Here is an 18167-nt window from a genome sequence, read left to right on the forward strand (position 1 = left end):
TGTGCGCCGGGAGCAGGCGGGGGTTGGTGTCCTGGCCATGGCCGGCCTTTCGGACCTGGAGCTGCGGCGGGAGCTGCAGGCCCTGGGCTTCCAGCCAGGACCCATCACCGACACTACCCGGAACGTCTACCGCAACAAGCTGCGCCGCCTGCGGGGCGAGGTCCGGCTGCGCGGCGAGGAGCGGCTGCGGGAGGAGGCCCGGGCAAGGGGCGAGGAGCGGCTGCGGGAGGAGGCCCGGGCAAGGGGCGAGGAGCGGCTGCGGGAGGAGGCCCGGCTGCGCGAGGAGGCTCCGCTTCGCGCCCGGCCCGCCGCGTCCTCCCTGCGGTCGGAGCCCTGGCTCTCCCCGCCGGCCTCGGGCCCGGCCTACGCGACCTTTGGGGCCTACGGCGACATCGGGGCTTCCGCCACTTCCTGGTCCAAGAGCCGCGGCCTCGCCTACCCCGCCCGCCCCGCGCCGCTCAGACGCCGCGCCTCGGTCCGGGGCAGCTCCGAGGAGGACGAGGACTGCCGGCCACTCGACAGGGCCGCGCCGGGCCCCGGCCACGGAGTCCGTCGGTGGTGGGCCTCGTCCCCGGCCCCGGCGCGGCTGTCCTCCGCCCTCCTCGGCCCCGACCCGCGCCCGGGCCTGCGGGCGACGAGAGCGGGCCAGGCGGGCGCGGCGCGGGCCCGGCCCGAGGTGGGGCGGCGGCTGGAGCGCTGCCTCTCCCGGCTCCTGCTCTGGGCCAGCCTGGGGCTGCTGCTCGTCTTCCTGGGCATCCTCTGGGTGAAGATGGGCAAGCCCTCGGCGCCGCAGGAGGCGGAGGACAACAGTACGTCCCGGGCCGGCGCAGGGGAGGGCCTTGAGCGCGCGTGTCCACCAGGACGATCTCCCCCACTCCCCCCGGTCCTCTCAGCGCCAGGCTGAACACTCCCGGGCCTTGTCAGATGTCTCTGGCCGTCTTCCCTCCAGACTTTGACTTTCCTTCGTCCAGTTATGGGAGGAGAGGCCTGGGATTGCTGCATCTGCAAGAATTTCTGTCTTCACTTTCTCCTATTCTCATTTTCTGCCCTAGCCGTCCCTACTAATCTCCCTTTCAACTACGTGCTGGAAGCAATCTTTCTGTGGTCACTTTTATTTTCCCTCTCCAGAGAAAGCCCTCTAACACACCCCTCTAAAGGTCCACCCCCATTGCTTTTGAGTTCTTTCTTCCCTTTTGATTTCTTGCTCTTTCACACATTAGTGCCCGTTTGAAGGCACCCCAGGTGTCACGGCTCACAGATAGGCTCTGGTTGGGGTCCCAACTTTGCAGCACCAAAAAGGCCACATACTCCACTTCTTTAGACCACAGGACCCTCATTTGTCAGAAGATAATACTAGCCCTGCCTCTGAGACAGGTGTGGAAGAGCCTTTTAAAGAGTTTAAACTGATGTAAATGATGGCATTTATCACTGCAGCACCTTCTTGGGGTGTGTTAAAAGAGAGGGTCCGGTGACTCAAAGGATGTTCCCAGCCATGCTTCTGTCCACAGATAGTTCCGTGAAAAGACATGCCAACAAGAAGTCTGCAGGATACAGTATGTTAACGAATAGTTAAGGGTTTGTGTTTCCTAAAAGGAAAATTTGCTTCTTCCATAATTCTGGGCTCTAGGCTAATAGCAAATAGCACAGAGACCATTTCTTTATAAATTTAAGTATAAAATGACTCTAGTTCACTGACTTAATATTCTTTGCAAAGAATGATTGTGATTAATACTATTCCCAGCCTCTAGCCCAGGCCACATCTTTCCACGCCTAGCAGGAACAGCCAAAATGCAGGGAAAGGCTAAATTATGTCTTAGCTGTTGCAGCAGATGGATATTTGGGTGTATGAACAAGTCTGTGGGCACGGGGATCCCAGGCTCGTGCACACACCCAAATAATTTCTTGACTATGAGAGCAGTTTATCCACCTGCTAGAGAAATTAAGCAGACCCAGGAGTGTCATGGTAGTGTACTGGTACTAACTATAACTGTTTACATTGGTGACATCAAAAAACGGTATACTGTCGTACTCACTGCTGAGATGCTTTAAGACAATAGCTCCTGGATAGATACTGGGATTTACCTGGAATTCCCCTCCCATGATAGTATTAACCCCTGTTTAACATAACGTGTACAATTTATAAAACCATCATATGTGTTGTCTTGTTTGAGACTAAGTCTGAGTTAAGCAAGGAAGGCTTTAGTGATCCCATGTTATGATGAAGAAACAGAGGTTCAGAGTGGTTAAGTGAATAGTTGCCTAGTATCCTGTGGCTAATCATTTTCCCCTGGGATTAGAACACAGGTGTACTAATCCCTAATCCAAGACCGAGAACCCCTTACGTATTTTACTGTCCATTTTTTAAATGCCTCATTTAGATGACATCTTTCTAACCCCCCCCCTTATGTTGGTAATGTTTTACTTACCCTGAATTTTGAGAGTGATCCCTTTTTGTACCCTTTCCCACAACCCGCACTTTTAATTTCCTCTGTTTCTTTTCTTGGTCTCAGTGAAATTATTGCCAGTGGACTGTGAGACAAAAACAGATGAGGTGAGTTTGAGTTTCTCTGGCTTTTGCTCTTCCTCCCAAGGATGTTGGCCTCCATCAGGAGGTAAACTTGCCCAGAAAAAGATCATAATAGGATCACTTTCAGGAGTGCTTCCTGTAATGTACCAGAATCATATTGTGTTCTGTGATGTATGTGTCAGACTCAATTGTGGCAGTGAAGGAGTACTTGAAACAGAGAGAATTGGCTTCCAAGATCCAACCCCCGGCTGGTTATGGGAACTCTCCCATCAATCGCAGCATTAAGGACTTTGATCTTCTGCCTAAGTCGATCTGGGGGGATGCAGTAGGTTGTGGTCGAGGGACCTCTCAAGCTCCCCTGGCTTCAGGAGGAAAAGCTGGCAGCTTTTTAAGCATCAGGAGGCCAGGTTCTCAATTCCACATTCTCCGGTGTACATCTGTGGCTCTGAAAATGCTGTTCTGATTTGAAATGTCATCGGGAAGTTGTTTTAAACACATCTGAAGTGGAGTTAGCCCTCTTAGTCTATAGATTTGTTTTGTGAAGCTTTAATGATCCCTACAAATAATATTTGGGGAAGGTGAGCAGCCCCATCCATTTACGAGTCATGAAAACAGCATTACCGAGGAGCTGGGGTGCTCCGGTACAGGTGGTAGTCTGGGGAAGATACGAGGCAGTACATTTTCAGGTCATAAATCCTGCCAGGAGGAGCCTTGTGCTGCCAGAGGGCATGACTTAGTAGTCTAATTATTAAGTGTGCAACGCCTGGCCTCCCTGAGCCCTGAGTGCACATCTCTGGCAGCCTGGGGGCTGGGAAAGTAACCACCCACGGATATTTCCAGGCCCCTGCGTTGACTCTCTCACCTGCGTTAACGAAGGGGCATCCTGATGCAGACAACCGGTTTTATTTCCCTTTGGCTTCTGCTGTGTCATATTTGAGGGTGTTTTTATTACACGTATTTATTGCTTTCATCCACCAGATGTCTTTGCTTCCCTATTGTTTTGTAAAAACAGACTCATAATAAGTATAATCTGCCTTCTATCATAAAAACTGCAGTTGATGATTGAAGGAAGTGGCCCAGAACCATGGCCAGAAGGGGAAACTAGAATTTTGAAGACTGAAAACAAAAACAGGGACCAAAAATACTTTTTCTGTAAGACTTCTCTGGTGATGTTAGTTTCGTTCGTCTTTTATTTAGAAACGGGTTCCCTGGTTTCTGTCTCTTGGTCCTTCACACCTCTGAGTGTATCAGGCCCAAGAAGGAATGATAGATATACTCCGGGGTGCTCCTCTGCGCTGGACGCGCCCGGCCCCACCTGAGTGAGCCAGTCGGGCACCATCCAGGTCCTCGCTAAAGACTTGCTCAGCGAGCACAGACAGGCAGGGCCTGTGCCACGACATCACAGGCTCCCTTCAGTTGCAGTGTTGGGCTCGGCTGAGCTGAGATTTTATGGGGTACCCTTGGCCTTCAGGGTGGGTGGACACGGGAACAGGTGGGTTGGGAGGTGCTTCTCAGCTTGGGTGAGTTTCTTGCTGAGTCTCATTCCTTGTGTGGCTTAAGCTCACCCAGAACCCAGAGGGGCATTTGGGTTTCAGATACACGTATTCTTTCCCTTGTCAGCTGACTGTGACTCTGTTTTTCTTTCTGCCTTTGTCCTGCTGAAACCCTGGGGATGGGCTGGGAGTGGGTGTGTTGTCTTAATCAGGCTGTCTCGTTGTCTGGTACCTTCTGTCCTTTAGGTGATATCAGCTCTGCTTTGCCTAAATGTCTGTGAGTTTGGAACAGTATTAATTGCTACTGCTTTTTTTTTTTTTTTTCCTGGTTGCGACAATAATAGATGTTTAGAAAATTTGACAAATGTGACAAAAATCGCTTGTGATTCTGAGACCTAGAGATAATCACCATTAACGTTTTGGGAGCATTTCCTTCTCACCTTATCTCTCTGTGTATGTGTGTCTGTAGAATTGGGATCTCTGTATATTTAGTTACATTTGACACTTAATTATCAACTTTTCCCATATCGTTAAATAGCATTTAAAAAGTAGTTGGGGTTTCTAACTCTACTAGGAGGCATGTCAGTTGTTTCTGGACATTTATAGTCGTGTGCGTAAATCTTGGTCGCATCATTTCATACCTTGTAAAGGCATTAGGGTCTTTAGGCCATGTGAAGGGACAAATCTTGGCCTCTGAGACTGTTAGAAACCAAATTAGATCAGGGCAACAAATGAGCCCCGAGAAGGAAAACGACCTTGGTTCCTTCTGTAGCTGCAGAGCCAGGTCCAGAACCCAGACCTTCGACTACCAGTGCAGGGCTCTGCCCAGTGACAACCCAGAAGAGGCCTGGAGTTCGAGGGGTGGGGGCTTGGAGTCGACTGGCCACACTCCAAGTGGCTCCACCATCTACTATGAACTGTGGGTTCTTGGTGGCCCACTTAAGGTCTCTAAACCTTGAGCCCCTCGCCTGAGAAATTGGGGTACAGTGAGGAGTGCAGCGAGGATGCAGTGCTCCTTCACGTATAGACCACTCAGCATGGCACCGGCCTGTCGTCCACTCTCAAGGAAGAGCGGTCTTTTTTAAATGTTCCAAATCCAGTAAGTCTAGCAAAATGGTGTCCCCACTGTTACAGGTGCTGAAGGAGTAAATGTGCAGATATTCTGATTTTCTCAGACAGGTGACATTTATTTTCTCCCTACAGTTGCAAGATTCCTCGAAATTTTCCATTTCCAGGGAAACCCAGTCTAAGATTAAACATTTGCATCAGATAATCCACAAAGTAGACAATCCACAGGCAGATTGTAGACACTTGGCTCTCCAAAAACGGACAGGAATGGCCCACGGGGGAGACCAGACTGCATCGTGCAGTGTTCGCTCCTCCCTCCGAGGAGGCTGGGCTCCTGCATTTCCCCACAACCACACCGCCCCTGCTCCACGGCCCCACCGATGGCCTTTATTCCAACGGGGACCATGGGGCAGAGGCCCAAGAGCCTCCAGGATGGTGGACCCTTAGTTACTGTGTCTGCTGTCCATCTGCCTCTGCTTTTACGGTGTTCTTTTCAGTCAGTTAACCCAGTATTTATCGGCCCTATCCCTGGGCCCACCCCTTTGCAGAATTTGTTGTCGTTGTTGTTTTAAAGTATGAGGTGTACCTCGCTGTTGAGTCCTTGACGGTGTAGCTGAACAGTTAAAACCAGACAGACAGGCCCCCCTCACCCACCCCTCCTTGCTGACCGCTTGTCCTGTGCCCTTCCAGTTCTGTCAGGCCAAGCAGAAGGCGGCCTTGCTGGAACTGCTGCACGAGCTGTACAACTTCCTGGCCATCCAAGCGGGTGAGTAGGTCTCCCGAGGCCCAAGACTCCTCATGAGCAGGCTGTGGGCTGAGATGCCGTGTCATCTCCCAGAAGACACGCTCAGAAGCCAAGTCTTGCCTTCCCCGCCTCCCCACACAGATGCATCTTGTTTAAGCCTTGCATCTGGGCAAAACACATAGGTTCCTGAAGGATCCCAGGGGTCCTGGCACGTGCACAGGCCTTTCAGCAGATGTGCCCCCTTCTCTGGGATGCCCCCCACCTAATGTTCTGGGGGTCCGTGTTGCACTGGAAGGGCCCGGGCCTCAGGTGTTCTCAGAGTCTGGGTCCCCCAACCTGGAGGGCCTCCCTGTACCAGGTGGTCGGCCCGGCCCGGTGCAGAGGCCTCTGCAGGTGGAGCGGTCTGAGCGGTGGGCCAAGCACCTTCAGGCCCGTCCTGCCCTCCAGGGCCCTAGTGTCCCATGTCCCCATCTGGCTGTGGGACACCAGACAAGTCCCTGACATCTCAGGGCCTCAGTCTCCCCATCTGACTGAATGATCTTGGGTCTGTCTTTTCTTAACCAAATAAAAGCCAAGTGCTGTTCTCTAGATGCCCCCCTGAAATCTCCTCCATCCAGAAGGCTCCCCCACTGTTTTCTTTGGTAAACATGTTCCTTGAGGCCAGAGATGGCACCTGCATCATACTGTGTCCTGCCCGACACCTGGCATCCAGGAGGCTCTCCAAATCACTGATGACGTGGGTGACGGCTCAGGGCTTGTGCCTGTGTTAAGTGTACTTGACGCGAGAACCAGACGTCAGTCTGTGGGAGGTTCAAGGGGCGCCTCTCACCTGTAGGGCCAACCCTGTCTAAGGCTGTCGCCGGGAAGTTAAGGTTGGGTGGACTTGTACTGGGCCCTCAGTCCTCAGGGCCAGTCTTGTGGGCCTCAGCTCTGCCACCTCCTCCCTCCTGACTGCTGGGAGACTGGGGTGGTCAGGGAGGCCTCTGTGAGCTCCTCGGAGGAGAGGTAGGCGTTGGGGCTCACAGTATTACAGTCATCTATGGCCCAGGTGCTTGGCGTATAAATTCTGGCCTGAGGGTGTGTTTGAAACCTTTGTGACTCAATTGTGGTCCAAAGTCCAGCAATGTCAGTGCCACCTGGGAGCTTACTGGAAATGCAGAATCTTAGTCCCATCTCAAACCTATTGAATCAAAGTCTGAATTTTACTAAGACCCCCAGGATATAAAGTCGAGAAGCTCTGCTCTTAAACCGTGGATCCTAGTAGACAGTTCTCCTCCATCCCACCCTCCTTGTGTGGTCCTGGCTCATGCCATCAAGGGACCTGGTACCCACCGTCTTCCCACAAGCCAGGCAGGGGCAGCCCTGAGGGTATGCATCTCAATGAGACAGGCCGCAGGGGCGTGCAGGCTCTGTACTCAGCCATACTCCCCCCACCTCCTGCTGGAGGTCAGCTATGGACAGGGCACTGGCTGGCCTTTGCAGGATACAAGGTGACTCAGCCCAGAATCCTGCCCACAGCTGCCTGCGGTCTAGTAGAAGAGATAGGCTACCTACCCCCCTGACCACTGGGTGGTATAAAATGCCATTGGATGAGAACCAAGAGGCCAGAACTTCTGGGAGGCACAATGCCTTTTAGCTAGAGTGGTCAGGAAAGCGTCACAGGGGAGGTGGCATCTGTGCCAGGCCTTGAAGCCCAGGTGGGATTAGTTACGTATTTGTGGGGGAAAGGTGGGGCCAGAGAGGCAGGAAATTATAGGGTCAGAGATGGAAGCAGCTTCACGAGGAAGGAGAAACAGAGGGAATGGAGTTTGGAAAGGCCAATTGAGTCCCACCCTGGCTGGCCATGGTTGCCAGGCCACCGGGGGTCCCTTCTGAAGGCAGTGAGGGCCGGGAAGGCTTTTGAGCAGGGGAGTGATGGACGGAGAGCCAGGTGCCAGGGAGGCAAATGTGGCAGCAGTTTGAGTGGAGCAGTGTCATTTAAGCAGAATCATTTTAAAGCTTTGTTGACCAAACATGGATGAGAAAGGGGAGAGGAGGAACCCAGGAGACCTTGGCAGTGGTCCTGGCAGGCCTAAGCAGGGCAGGGTGATCTGGGTTGGGGCAGGAGCACAGGAGAAGCCAACTGATTCTCTGGGGACCCAGAAGGACGAGATCAACTTTGAAATAGGATTTGGCTGTGTTAGGGGGTGAGGGGCAGGCTTCAGTTCATTCTCAAGATTTTTTAAATATTACCTTCAGCCACTCCCTCCCCAGCACACAGACACACACAGACTGGCCATCGCAGCCCCCAGGCTGTGGCAGGTCAAGGGCAGTCAGGCCGTGTATGGGGGTTAAGGATCTTGTACGGGCCCAGCCCTGCACTGTCCCTGCTTCCAAGGGGTCTAGTGGTGAAGAAGCACCTGGTGGGTGAGCCACTGTGGGTGATCAAGAGCCAAGGGCTGTGGCAGAGCCCCAGGTCCAGCCGATTTGGCTAAACAAGAGGCCCCTAGGGCTGGGGGCTTTTCAGAGGGGCTGGGCCTTGGGCCGGGCCTGGGAGCCTGGGCAGGACTAAGGGGGAGGCTCCCAGCTCCATCCTAGGTGGGAGCCAGCCACCCAGGGTGCTCAGAAGAGAGCTTTGGAGCACCATATCGGGGTCCCAGCACATAGACACCCCTTCTTCCATGGAGCATTTTGGACATCCCTCCCTAGGGCCCCTCAAAACCTGGCATTCTAGGTCACCTGCCTGTGTCATGGGTCAAAATCCCTGCAATGCAACAGCCTCCCTGCCTTTCTTTTTTCCCAGGCTGTGGTTATTTATAGTGCCATCCCAGTGCCTTCCGAAGCTGTCTGTCTGATCCTTTTAGGGATCAGTTGCAAACAGACCTTGGTATTGGGCAGCTTTTTAGTCATTTAATGCAAATCGCTGCACTGCTTTGCCGGTCAGGTTTTAATGATCTGGAATCGATCCAAGCTAAGTGGCTTTTGATCTTGCTGCAGAGTGAAGATGCCCCACAGAAGCTGGAGCCGCCGGGCCACATGTTCCCCATCAGAGCTGATGGCTTGATTTTTGCTGCAGTTTTTAGTCGGTTTCAGGGTAAATTTTTTTCACCTCTTCTTTGTATTTGAATGTGTGTTTTTTCCCTCCTAGGTAATTTTGAATGTGGAAATCCAGAGAAGCTAAAAAGCAAATGCATTCCTGTAATGGAAGCCCAGGAATATATAGCAGTAAGTAGGCTGCAGTGCGCGTCCGTTCCCGGGAGGTCCTGGTGCTTTTGTATTGATCTTTCAAGCCCTGCGTGTTTTTTTCCCTTTTTGTTTTGTGTTTGCTTGCCCTTTTTTAAAAAAAAATTTTTTTAACTCAGTTGAGTGTTAGGCTACCTTAAGTTAAGGCAGTGATGGGGTGACTGGGCCCAAGGTGAGCTGTGAGCCAGAGCCAGGCCTGCCGCAGCTCGTTCCTGACCTGCTGCTTCCTGACCAGCCGGAGTGGGCCGCTGCCGCTGCCCCTGCCCCTTCTTTAAGTGGCCCTGTGACTTGCTCTTCCTTTGGCTCATTTTTCCCCCCTTCTCAGCAGCCTTAAGACATTTAACCTGTCATTCTCTCCCCTCAGGATTACCGTCTGGGTTGCTCTGAGTCCATTTGATTTTTGGTGTGGCCTCAGGATGACAGAATTACAGATTTTTGGAACTGGCAGAAACCTAAGGGGTCACCTCGTCCAATTTTCATTTCACAGACGAGGAACCTGGGGCCTAGAGAGGAGAGGGACTTGCCCAAGGCCACACAGCCGGGACTGGCCGCAGGGCCCCCACCCCGACACTTTCTTTCATCTCACTGCAGATGAGCTGCCAGCTCTCTGGCCTGGTGCTGCATTCCTTGAGAAAATTACATGCTTCTGCTGTCTCAGACCTGCATTGTTTTCCTGTGTGTTCTTCCGCATCACCTCCTCTGGTTATAGCCTCTTCCCTGGTATCATCAGCTACAGACTTCCTTCCTGCCAGTTTGCTGGGCATTTAGCAGAACAGGGCTTTGGGGCAGGCGGAGGACATGGAGAGGGCTTCCTTAATCTAGCAGCAGAATAATATCGCTCCAACTGCTCCGCCCAGATGGAGGACTAATCTCCTCCCGCCCCCTCCCACAGAATGTGACCAGCAGCTCCTCCGCCAAGTTTGAAGCCGCACTGACCTGGATACTGAGCAGTAACAAGGACGTGGGCATCTGGTGAGTATGGGCGGGGCGTCCGGAAGCACCTGAGGCCCTGTCATCGCCCATCAAGGTGTCTCAGGCCGGGAGGTAGAGGGCAGGTCTCCCAGCCAAGTCGTCTTGGGCCAGGCCTGAAGGCTGGGCAGCGGAAGGAGAAGCATTAGGAATGCAGTGTAAGGAGCAGTTTCAAAATGAGACACAAAAATCCAGGTGTCAGGGTGATCTCCTGGCAGTCCAGCTAAACCTGTTTCAAGTAACTCAGTCTGTGCCCCTTTCCTTCACTGGCCCCGCACAGTTTGCTGGAGATGGCATTTTTTTTTGCACTTCCTTTCCTTGGTGCTAGTTTTCATTTGTAGATGAAATGATTCTGTATGTTGGTTTCACTCAGTATGGAAATTGCAAAAGGAAAGACTGGGTTTTATTCCGACTGGGCAGTTTCGCCTGTTTCTGTCTCTGGCGAGCACGGTTAGCAGAGACAGAGTGCCCTTCACCCTCCTGAAAGGCCCTATCTGGCTGCTCAGCCCAGGGGTGGGCGGGCACCAGCCACTGTCAGATAGCGGAGTCCCCTGCTGGAGAGACACTCGCTTCATCGCCCCCTCCCACCCTTCAGGGTTTGTCGGGGTCTCTGTTCAGGTTACAGCTGCTGATATTAAAGCACACTCTCGGGTTTTGTTCTCTTCCTCTCTGATCTACCCAAATTACTAATTCCATCAGCAGTGCATCCAGCAGAAGCCCCTCGGGCAGCTCAGCCTAAAGCTTGATAACTGGATGCATGGCACGATTAAAATTCGTTGGCTTAAAAAAAAAATGAAACTTCCCTGAGTGTGAGTGGCTGAGCGATTTTCCTGTGTGTTGGAAAGGCAAAAAACACGGATTTTATCCTCAGCAGCGTGCACTGAAGCTGCTAACGCAGAGGAATGATGACACTGCCTTTTCACATTGAGGAGGGTGGCCTGTGGGGAGCTGAGCCTGGCTCCCACAACCAGTGTTAGAAGTGGGTCGTGAGACTTTGCTGTACAGCAGAAATTAACACAAGGTTGTAAATCAACTATACTTCAATTAAAAAAAAAGAAAAAGAAAAAGTGGGTCATGAGAAATCCGGACAGTTTGGGCACCAGCCATTCGGCTGTGCAATCCAGAGCAGGAGCTTGTTGCCTCGCTGGAAGAAGGTGGAGTGTCGGCAGTGTCCCCGCGTGTCCTGACGCCTCCTCGCTGGGGCTGGGGTCTGGCCTCCAGGAACCTGGCGGTGTTCGTGCTCCTGAGTCTCGCGGCACCCCATGGTCTCTGCACGTAAACAGCTTATGTGCCTCCTCATCACCGAGGAAAGGCACCCCCTCCCAGACTCTGTTTCCATTCTTGCCGTGCTGCACAAAGCCAGTGATTCCATAAACATTTCCATTTCTCTGTGCTGGGAGGGGGGAATCCAATTTACAGTTTAATCTTCCACATGCTGAGAGGGGCTGTCAAAGACCCAACAGAGGGAGGCGTCACTTCAGCGGCAGGGGTTCAAGCCTGCTGCCGTCTTTAAAGTTTTATTCTTTCTAAGTAGCCAACGTGGGAAATTTCTGGAAAGAGTGCAACCAGGATAGCGAGTCTATTTTATGAGCAAGTGGAGACCTCAAAGCCCCGCCTTCCTCCTCCTTCCGCTGATAGGCTTATACAGCAGCTCCTCAGAGCTGTTGAACGTGTCTACAGCCCTGTGTCCTGTTTCAGGTTGAAAGGGGAAGACCCGTCCGAGCTGGTGACCACGGTGGACAAGGTGGTCTGCCTGGAGTCAGCCCGCCCCCGCATGGGTGTCGGCTGCCGCCTGAGCCGCGCCCTGCTCACAGCCGTCACCAATGTGCTTATCTTCTTCTGGTGTAAGTCCTGCCACCGTGTCACCCTGCCCCTCCCACTGCGCCTCCCGGGAGCCCAGCTCAGCAACACTTCTGGGCATGGGTGATGCGGTCTCTCAGAGTTCGTTTCTGTCTAGTGAACCTGAGGTCTGTCTAACGAAACTGAGGTGATGAACCAGTCAGCCTCTGCCCTGGGTCGTCTTTCCCTTTGGAGACTGGGTGGCTGGAGCAGGAAGATAACTAGAAAACATCCTGGATTTGGGGCAGGGGGCCATCAGCATCCCCGAGAGGGTGCTGGTTTGGGCTGGAGGTAGGCATTGTCCTTTCCGGCACCCCAGACCGCAGGCCGCTCCAAGGGGGAGACCCAGCAGGAGCTTGGCCTAATTTTACTCCCTGAACAATGTAAGCACCTTCTCAGGAGCTACAGACGCCCAGTGAAAACAGGCAGGGCCCAGGGTGCTGAGCGGCAAAGCAGAGTCTCCCGACATGAGGGGCTGTCTTTGAGCAGAGGCCTCAGGGTGTCTCTGAAGGCCAAAGGCCGCAACACAGAAACCACCAGCTCTGCAGAGAGCTGGGTTACAAATCACAGGCCGTCTGGGCCTGCACACGGTTCCCTCCCCCACGCCGGCAGGCACAGACATCATTAGCAGCAGCAGCATCTGGAATACAAAGGACCCGGCATGTATATATGTATGAAACGCCGTGTTCTGGTTCACAAGGGAGGAGATGAAAGCCCAGAATGAGGTTGGGAGGAGCCGAGATCCGGACGGCTGGGGAGGCCTCTGTGGTAACAGCCGTCGGGAGGAAGATGATCACTTAATAGCCTGTCCTCCCTCTGCATTTCCCAGTCCTTCGTTTCCTGCTTGCTAGCCCTGGGTCTGACACACAGTAGGTACTCGGAACCCCCTCAGCCTCCAGCGCAGTGACCTGCCCTAGTGAGACAGCCAGTGGGCGCCTGGCCGGGGAAGGTGATGTGCACGATTAACAGTGCTTTGTTCCCTCCCAGGCTTGGCCTTTCTGTGGGGTCTCCTGATCCTCCTGAAATACCGGTGGCGGAAGTTGGAAGAGGAAGAGCAGGCCATGTATGAGATGGTGAAGAAGATTATAGGTGCGTGGCCCCCAGTGAAAGGGCTGCTGGCTCCCACCAGAGGGCCCTCACCCTAAACAGTGCCCTCTGTCGTGCAGATGTGGTCCAGGACCACTACGTGGACTGGGAGCAGGACATGGAGCGCTACCCATACGTGGGCATCCTACACGTGCGCGACTCCCTGATCCCGCCGCAGAGCCGGTGAGACCCGGGGCGGGCCCCACTGAGTGCCACGGAGGGAGGCCCAGAGCCTCGAGTCAGTCATGCGGGGAGGGGGGCAGGTCAGCCCCAGGATCGTGGGAGGTGGGGCGCCATCCACACCTCTTGCCATCAGCTTATTAAGGCAGAGTGCAGACAAGAGGTACAGAAGCATGGCCCCACTCCTCTGTAGAGATGGCGCTTTGGGGTGCTTTGGGGAGCAAGCCCTAGGACCCGACCCCTCCCCTCCCCGCGGGGCTTTGCAGGGAAGGACCTGATGGGCTTCCATGAATGGAAGTCCAGGCACAGAACAATCAGGGCTCTGATTCCATTGCTCTGTGATTCTCATGGTCCTGCCCTCTGTGGATGTTGTTGGCTGGCTGGAGTTCCTGGTGGTCACAAGATGGTGGCCAGCAGCTAGCCGGAGCAACACCTGCCTTGCAACAACCAGCAGGGGAGAGATGGGCTTCCTGTTGCTCTCATGAGCAAGGGAAAACATTCCCAGAAGCCACTGGGGACACACCTCTTTGAGGCTCCACTGGCCAGAATTGGTTACTTGTCTATTCTTGAATCAGTCACTGGCAAGGAGGAAGAGATTGTTTTTCAAACATTTTTAACCATGGTGTACAGTCAGAAACACATCTTACCTAAGATATCATGGTCTAGTTCCCATACACAAAGGCACACTCACGTAGTTGGAAACATGGTTTCACAGCAGTGAATGCGGTCAGCTTCCAGGGTGCACGGCTCATGAGAGGGGGTGGCAGGCCGTTGTCATGCACGACTCCAGGACCACTTTCCAAATGGGCTGCAGATGCTGGGTAGATCCCTGACAAAACCAGGAGTAGGGTAGAGTTGGGGGACAGAGTCCCAGGAGGCAGCCAGCAGGGCCCGCTGCGGTGTCACCTCAGACTTTGCCACAGTCTCTGGCCAGATGCCGTCCTCTCTCGGATGGTGCTAAGCACTCACCCTCGCTGGGTGCTCCCTGTGAGCTGGGCACTGCTCCGAGCCCTGCACAGGTGCAGCTCACTCACTCCACCCTCAGCATGGCCCTCGGAGGGAGTACATTGAGGACACCACTTTACAGATGAGGACACTGAGGCACAGGGAGGTTAAGAACCTGCTCAGAGACCCAGGGCTGGTGCCACTTCTGTGTTCCCAGTGCCAGGCTCTGTGGTCGAGGTCACCCCGTTCTGTCAACCCAAGAGGAGCTGGAAGAGTAGAGCATTTAAGGGCCCCTTTTAAACGTGAAAATGCTTAATAACTCTCATGCCACCCCACCCCCGGGACAGTGGCAGGCAGGAAGCTTAGAGCAGACCAACCACGGTGTGGGGCTTGTGCTAGCTGTTGGTCCCCAGCATGAGTCTGCCACACAGCCCTCCAGCTCTCAGGGGAGGCCACTGGTGGATCCAGACTCCCTCCTAATTCCTGGATCTGCCAGAATTCATCATCATGTGACCATGGGTAACACCCTGTCTGAGCTGTAACACAGAGATAATCCCACTGCCTTGCAGAGGGCTGTGTTGAAGAGAGATCATCATTCATTCATTTTCTCAACAAATGTTTATTGAGCACCTGCTGCATGTCACACTCTACTGGGTCATGGGGAGATGGGGAGAGGAAGAAGCAAAAATCACTGCCCTGCTGGAGCATTGGTTCTGGGGAGAAAGAAGACAAGATGCATAAGGAAAATGGGTGCCATTAGGTAGTGGCAGGTCTTAAGGAAAGGGAACAGGGTGTCAAAGAGGTGGCCTCCCACCTCACCGAGGCAGCACGGAGCAGTTGAGCCCTCATCAAAGGGCAGCATGCATGGTCATTTTAATAAGAGCAGGAAGTGGCACTGCAGCTTATCGGGGGCTTGAGCCACCACGCCTCAGCTCCTGTGCATCAGCAGAGACTGCAGGCAGGCAGCTGCCCCTCAGGGTCTGGACCCCTGTCCGTGAACCCAGGAGGCTCAGCCACCTGGTCAGTGTATCCGAGCTCTTGACTCGTAAGGGCCCATCAGCTCCTGTGGGCCCTGCGTGGGCACACTGTCCTGTGGATGAGGGCCCGCTTGTGGGAGGTTGGGGGAGGTCTGAAGAGCTTGTCCAGGGAGGCACACAGGGGGCTGGCTTGTACATCACCTGGTAACAGGCAGCCTGGGAAGGGGGCTGGGGGTGAGGCCGCAGCCCCCACACAGTGCCGATGCCCCCCCCTCAGGGACCTGGTGTGAGGAGCTCAGCCCCCAGGGCCTGTGTGGCCAGGGCCAGACCAGCCAAGTGGGGGCTGCTGAGCAGCCGTGGGGTTTGGTTGGCAGCAGGACCTCACCCCCCGGGAAGAAAGCCCCGCCACCCCACTCTGCCTCCTGACACATGGGCCACCCTGGGAGTTTCCCTCCATTTGCGCTCCCCCAGCTGAACCCCCTGCTTCCACACACACCCACATTCACTCTGCACACGTGGGGTGCTGGGGAGTGGTCTGCAGTCAGACAGGAGGCTGGGGCTCACCAAAGTGTAGGTGTCAAAGCAGCCCTCCCCCACTGCCCTGGAATCTTCCTGTCTAGTTTGGAGGGGGAACGAGGAAATAGGGGGCTGTCCGAGGGGGTGCAAGGCCCCGGGGATCCGGCAGAGCAGGAACTCTGGTGTCTGCAAAGGGGCCCTACCTGGTGGCTCAGGTTCCAAAAGCAGCTCCAGCGTCTTGCCCTCCCTGGTTGGATGCCTAGTTCATCCCCATCCCCTGAAGTGCTGTGGAGTCTGGGCTCAACAGCCCAGTGGCCACTCTTTAATTAGCCCACACGAGGCATTAAAATGCAGCCTGCACTGGAGGGGGGGGGGCCGCCTGGCCGGGCTGTAGCAGTAATGGGTCCCAGCAAGAGTCTTTCCACTTGGACATCTGGGGCGGGGGGCCTCCAGTCCCTTTCAGCTCCCTTTAATTGAACGCTTTTGGAGCAGAGAATGTTGAGGAATCATTTCTCTGGGGCCCAAGAAATTTCTCTCCTCTGCAGGAGTCCAGTTAGTACCTGACCACTCTTCTTCCCGCAGATAAATTCTGTGTGGGATCTTGGAGCTTTGTGCCCCCTTTTGTACAGAGGGCATCCAGAGACCAGCTCGCCTCTCTTGGCAGCGCTGGGCACAGCGGCCAAGGGTGCCGCTTGCCTGCTGAGCCTGCACCCCCACCCCTCATTGCAGGAGACGCATGAAGCGGGTCTGGGACCGGGCCGTGGAGTTCCTGGCCTCCAACGAATCCCGGATCCAGACAGAGTCCCACCGCGTGGCCGGAGAAGACATGCTGGTGTGGAGATGGACTAAGCCCTCTTCCTTCTCTGACTCAGAGCGATAAACCCTGGGCGGGGGCCTGTTCCCAATCAGCCTGTCCCCGGCCAGTCCCCTCCAGGGGCATGAGAGGGCCACCATCCTGCTGGTGCTGAGTTCACACTTGCCTTGACTTCACCCTCCTCCTGACTGGTTCCAAAGGTGTGTCTGTGAGACTCTTCAGAGACGAGCTTTCAGAAGGAAAGCGTGGGCTTCCTCGAAAGGCCAGGGGAGAAGGCCAGGTGGGCAGCTGCCCTCTGCGTTGGTCTTATCCTCTCTGCCCCATGTTGCTGGCAGAAAGGGGAGAAGGGTTTTTTATGAAAAGATAAAAGCACAGCAGCCGTGAGCCCCTGCAGAGCAAGTGTGCGGCTCAGTGTGCCCCGCGCCCGTGGGAGGTGGGTCGGGGTGGCGGCTGGGACGGCAGGGGTTGGGGAGGAGCTTGGTCATGTGCCTTCGGGGGGGTGTTACATGGGAGCTCGAGGGTGAGGGGAGAAAGCCTGTCCTCTAGCTGGATTGGGCCTCTTATCCCGGAGGGGTAAGGTGCTAGAAATTAGAACAAGTATTGTAGGAGAACTGTCTGGGCACGCGGGGCCTCAGGTCGGGAGGAATGAGCAGCTAGGGTGGCCTCCGGGGAGGAACCTGGAGTCGGCGAGGACGCGCCCCCGAGAGCGGAGAGGAGGGTCGAGCCGCCGCCAGCCCCGATCTGGGCGGCCCCGCCGGAGGCGGCGTCACCAGTCCAGGCCTGCAGTCGCGGAGCGTCAGCCGATCGCGCTCCAGGACCTGGGGATCCTCGCACTTCCTATGGGCAAAGATCACCTAGTTTACGGCGACCACGCCTCCCTACCCCGAGTACTTTGCCCTTTGCCGGGAACTTCAGCCAGTGGTTTCAGTGCGCGGGGTGTGGCCGCACCTCCTCCCCCTGCTGGCCGCCGTGACCGACCCCGCTGCGCGGACCTTCGCCCGCCCGCCAGCGCCTCCCCGGCAGGCGGAGCGACCTCCGGAAACCTCCGCGGGGGCCTTATTAGTTAAGGGCTGGGAGCGTCTCCATCAGAGCAGCATCCCCACAAGTTCTCGTCCGCGGCGGGCGGGAGAGGGGACGAGCCGAGGAGACGGAACAGCTGCCTCCAAAGGGCATTAAGCACCCCTCTCTGGTCTTATTGGTATTTTTTGTTTCCTTAATAAAGCGCCAGTCTCTCTCATTTGAGCAATACTCTCTCTCATTTCCTCTGATGTCTGGGTGATTGGCGGGGCTGGAATCCGAGCGCCGGCGCCGTGGCAAGCCAACAGTCTCATAATCAGGCTCCAGCCAGAAGAAGAAACTGCAACAGGCTTCACTGTCAGGGCTGAAACTGTTGGATAAATAAACTATTTATTAAAAATGGATGTGTTTCTCGTCCGTGGTTCTTTTCCTCTCCCCTCAAAGCAATGTGTAAGGAGAGGCAACGTGCGGAGTTATTAAGCGCTGGCCCGGGAGAGGTCAGCTGGAAGAGAAGGTGGGAGCGGCCTCCCTGTGACGGGTTCTCGGGCAAACCACATACCTCGGAGCCTTGGTTTCCACGTTTATAACACGGTGTGACGACCTACCCTGCAGGGTGAACTCACAAGATGCACGCCTGGTTCCTGTGGGTGGCAAGGAGTGGGGGCCAATAGAGCCTCTTTCCTCCGGCCCCATTTCTGCCTCCCTCGAGGCCCCAGAGGCTCCCGGAGGTGATCAGCACCAGCCCTGGGAGGGGGAGGAAGGAAGAGGC

The 18167-nt window shown here is 54.9% G+C and overlaps 1 protein-coding gene across 1 annotated transcript; it reads left to right on the forward strand.

Annotated features, from left to right (window-relative positions):
• LEMD2 (LEM domain nuclear envelope protein 2) lies at window positions 1-17618 on the forward strand. The gene is made up of 9 exons (XM_061196381.1): window positions 1-809; window positions 2511-2551; window positions 5779-5854; window positions 8961-9037; window positions 9948-10027; window positions 11723-11868; window positions 12851-12952; window positions 13030-13132; window positions 16297-17618. The coding sequence occupies exons 1-9, from the start codon at window positions 38-40 to the stop codon at window positions 16445-16447; spliced, it is 1548 nt and encodes a 515-aa protein (XP_061052364.1). The 5' UTR covers window positions 1-37; the 3' UTR covers window positions 16448-17618.
• Window positions 17619-18167: the final 549 nt, after the last annotated feature.

Source organism: Eubalaena glacialis, chromosome 7, assembly GCF_028564815.1.
Source record: "Eubalaena glacialis isolate mEubGla1 chromosome 7, mEubGla1.1.hap2.+ XY, whole genome shotgun sequence".
Taxonomy (NCBI): domain Eukaryota; kingdom Metazoa; phylum Chordata; class Mammalia; order Artiodactyla; family Balaenidae; genus Eubalaena; species Eubalaena glacialis.

Bases quoted from the DNA above. Each gene is read 5' to 3' on its own strand.
- LEMD2 (XM_061196381.1), top strand. From the start codon at position 38: ATGGCCGGCCTTTCGGACCTGGAGCTGCGGCGGGAGCTGCAGGCCCTG. The intron at 9,038-9,947 runs GTAAGTAGGCTG...CCCCTCCCACAG, and splicing joins AAGCCCAGGAATATATAGCA to AATGTGACCAGCAGCTCCTC. The intron at 12,953-13,029 runs GTGCGTGGCCCC...TCTGTCGTGCAG, and splicing joins GATGGTGAAGAAGATTATAG to ATGTGGTCCAGGACCACTAC.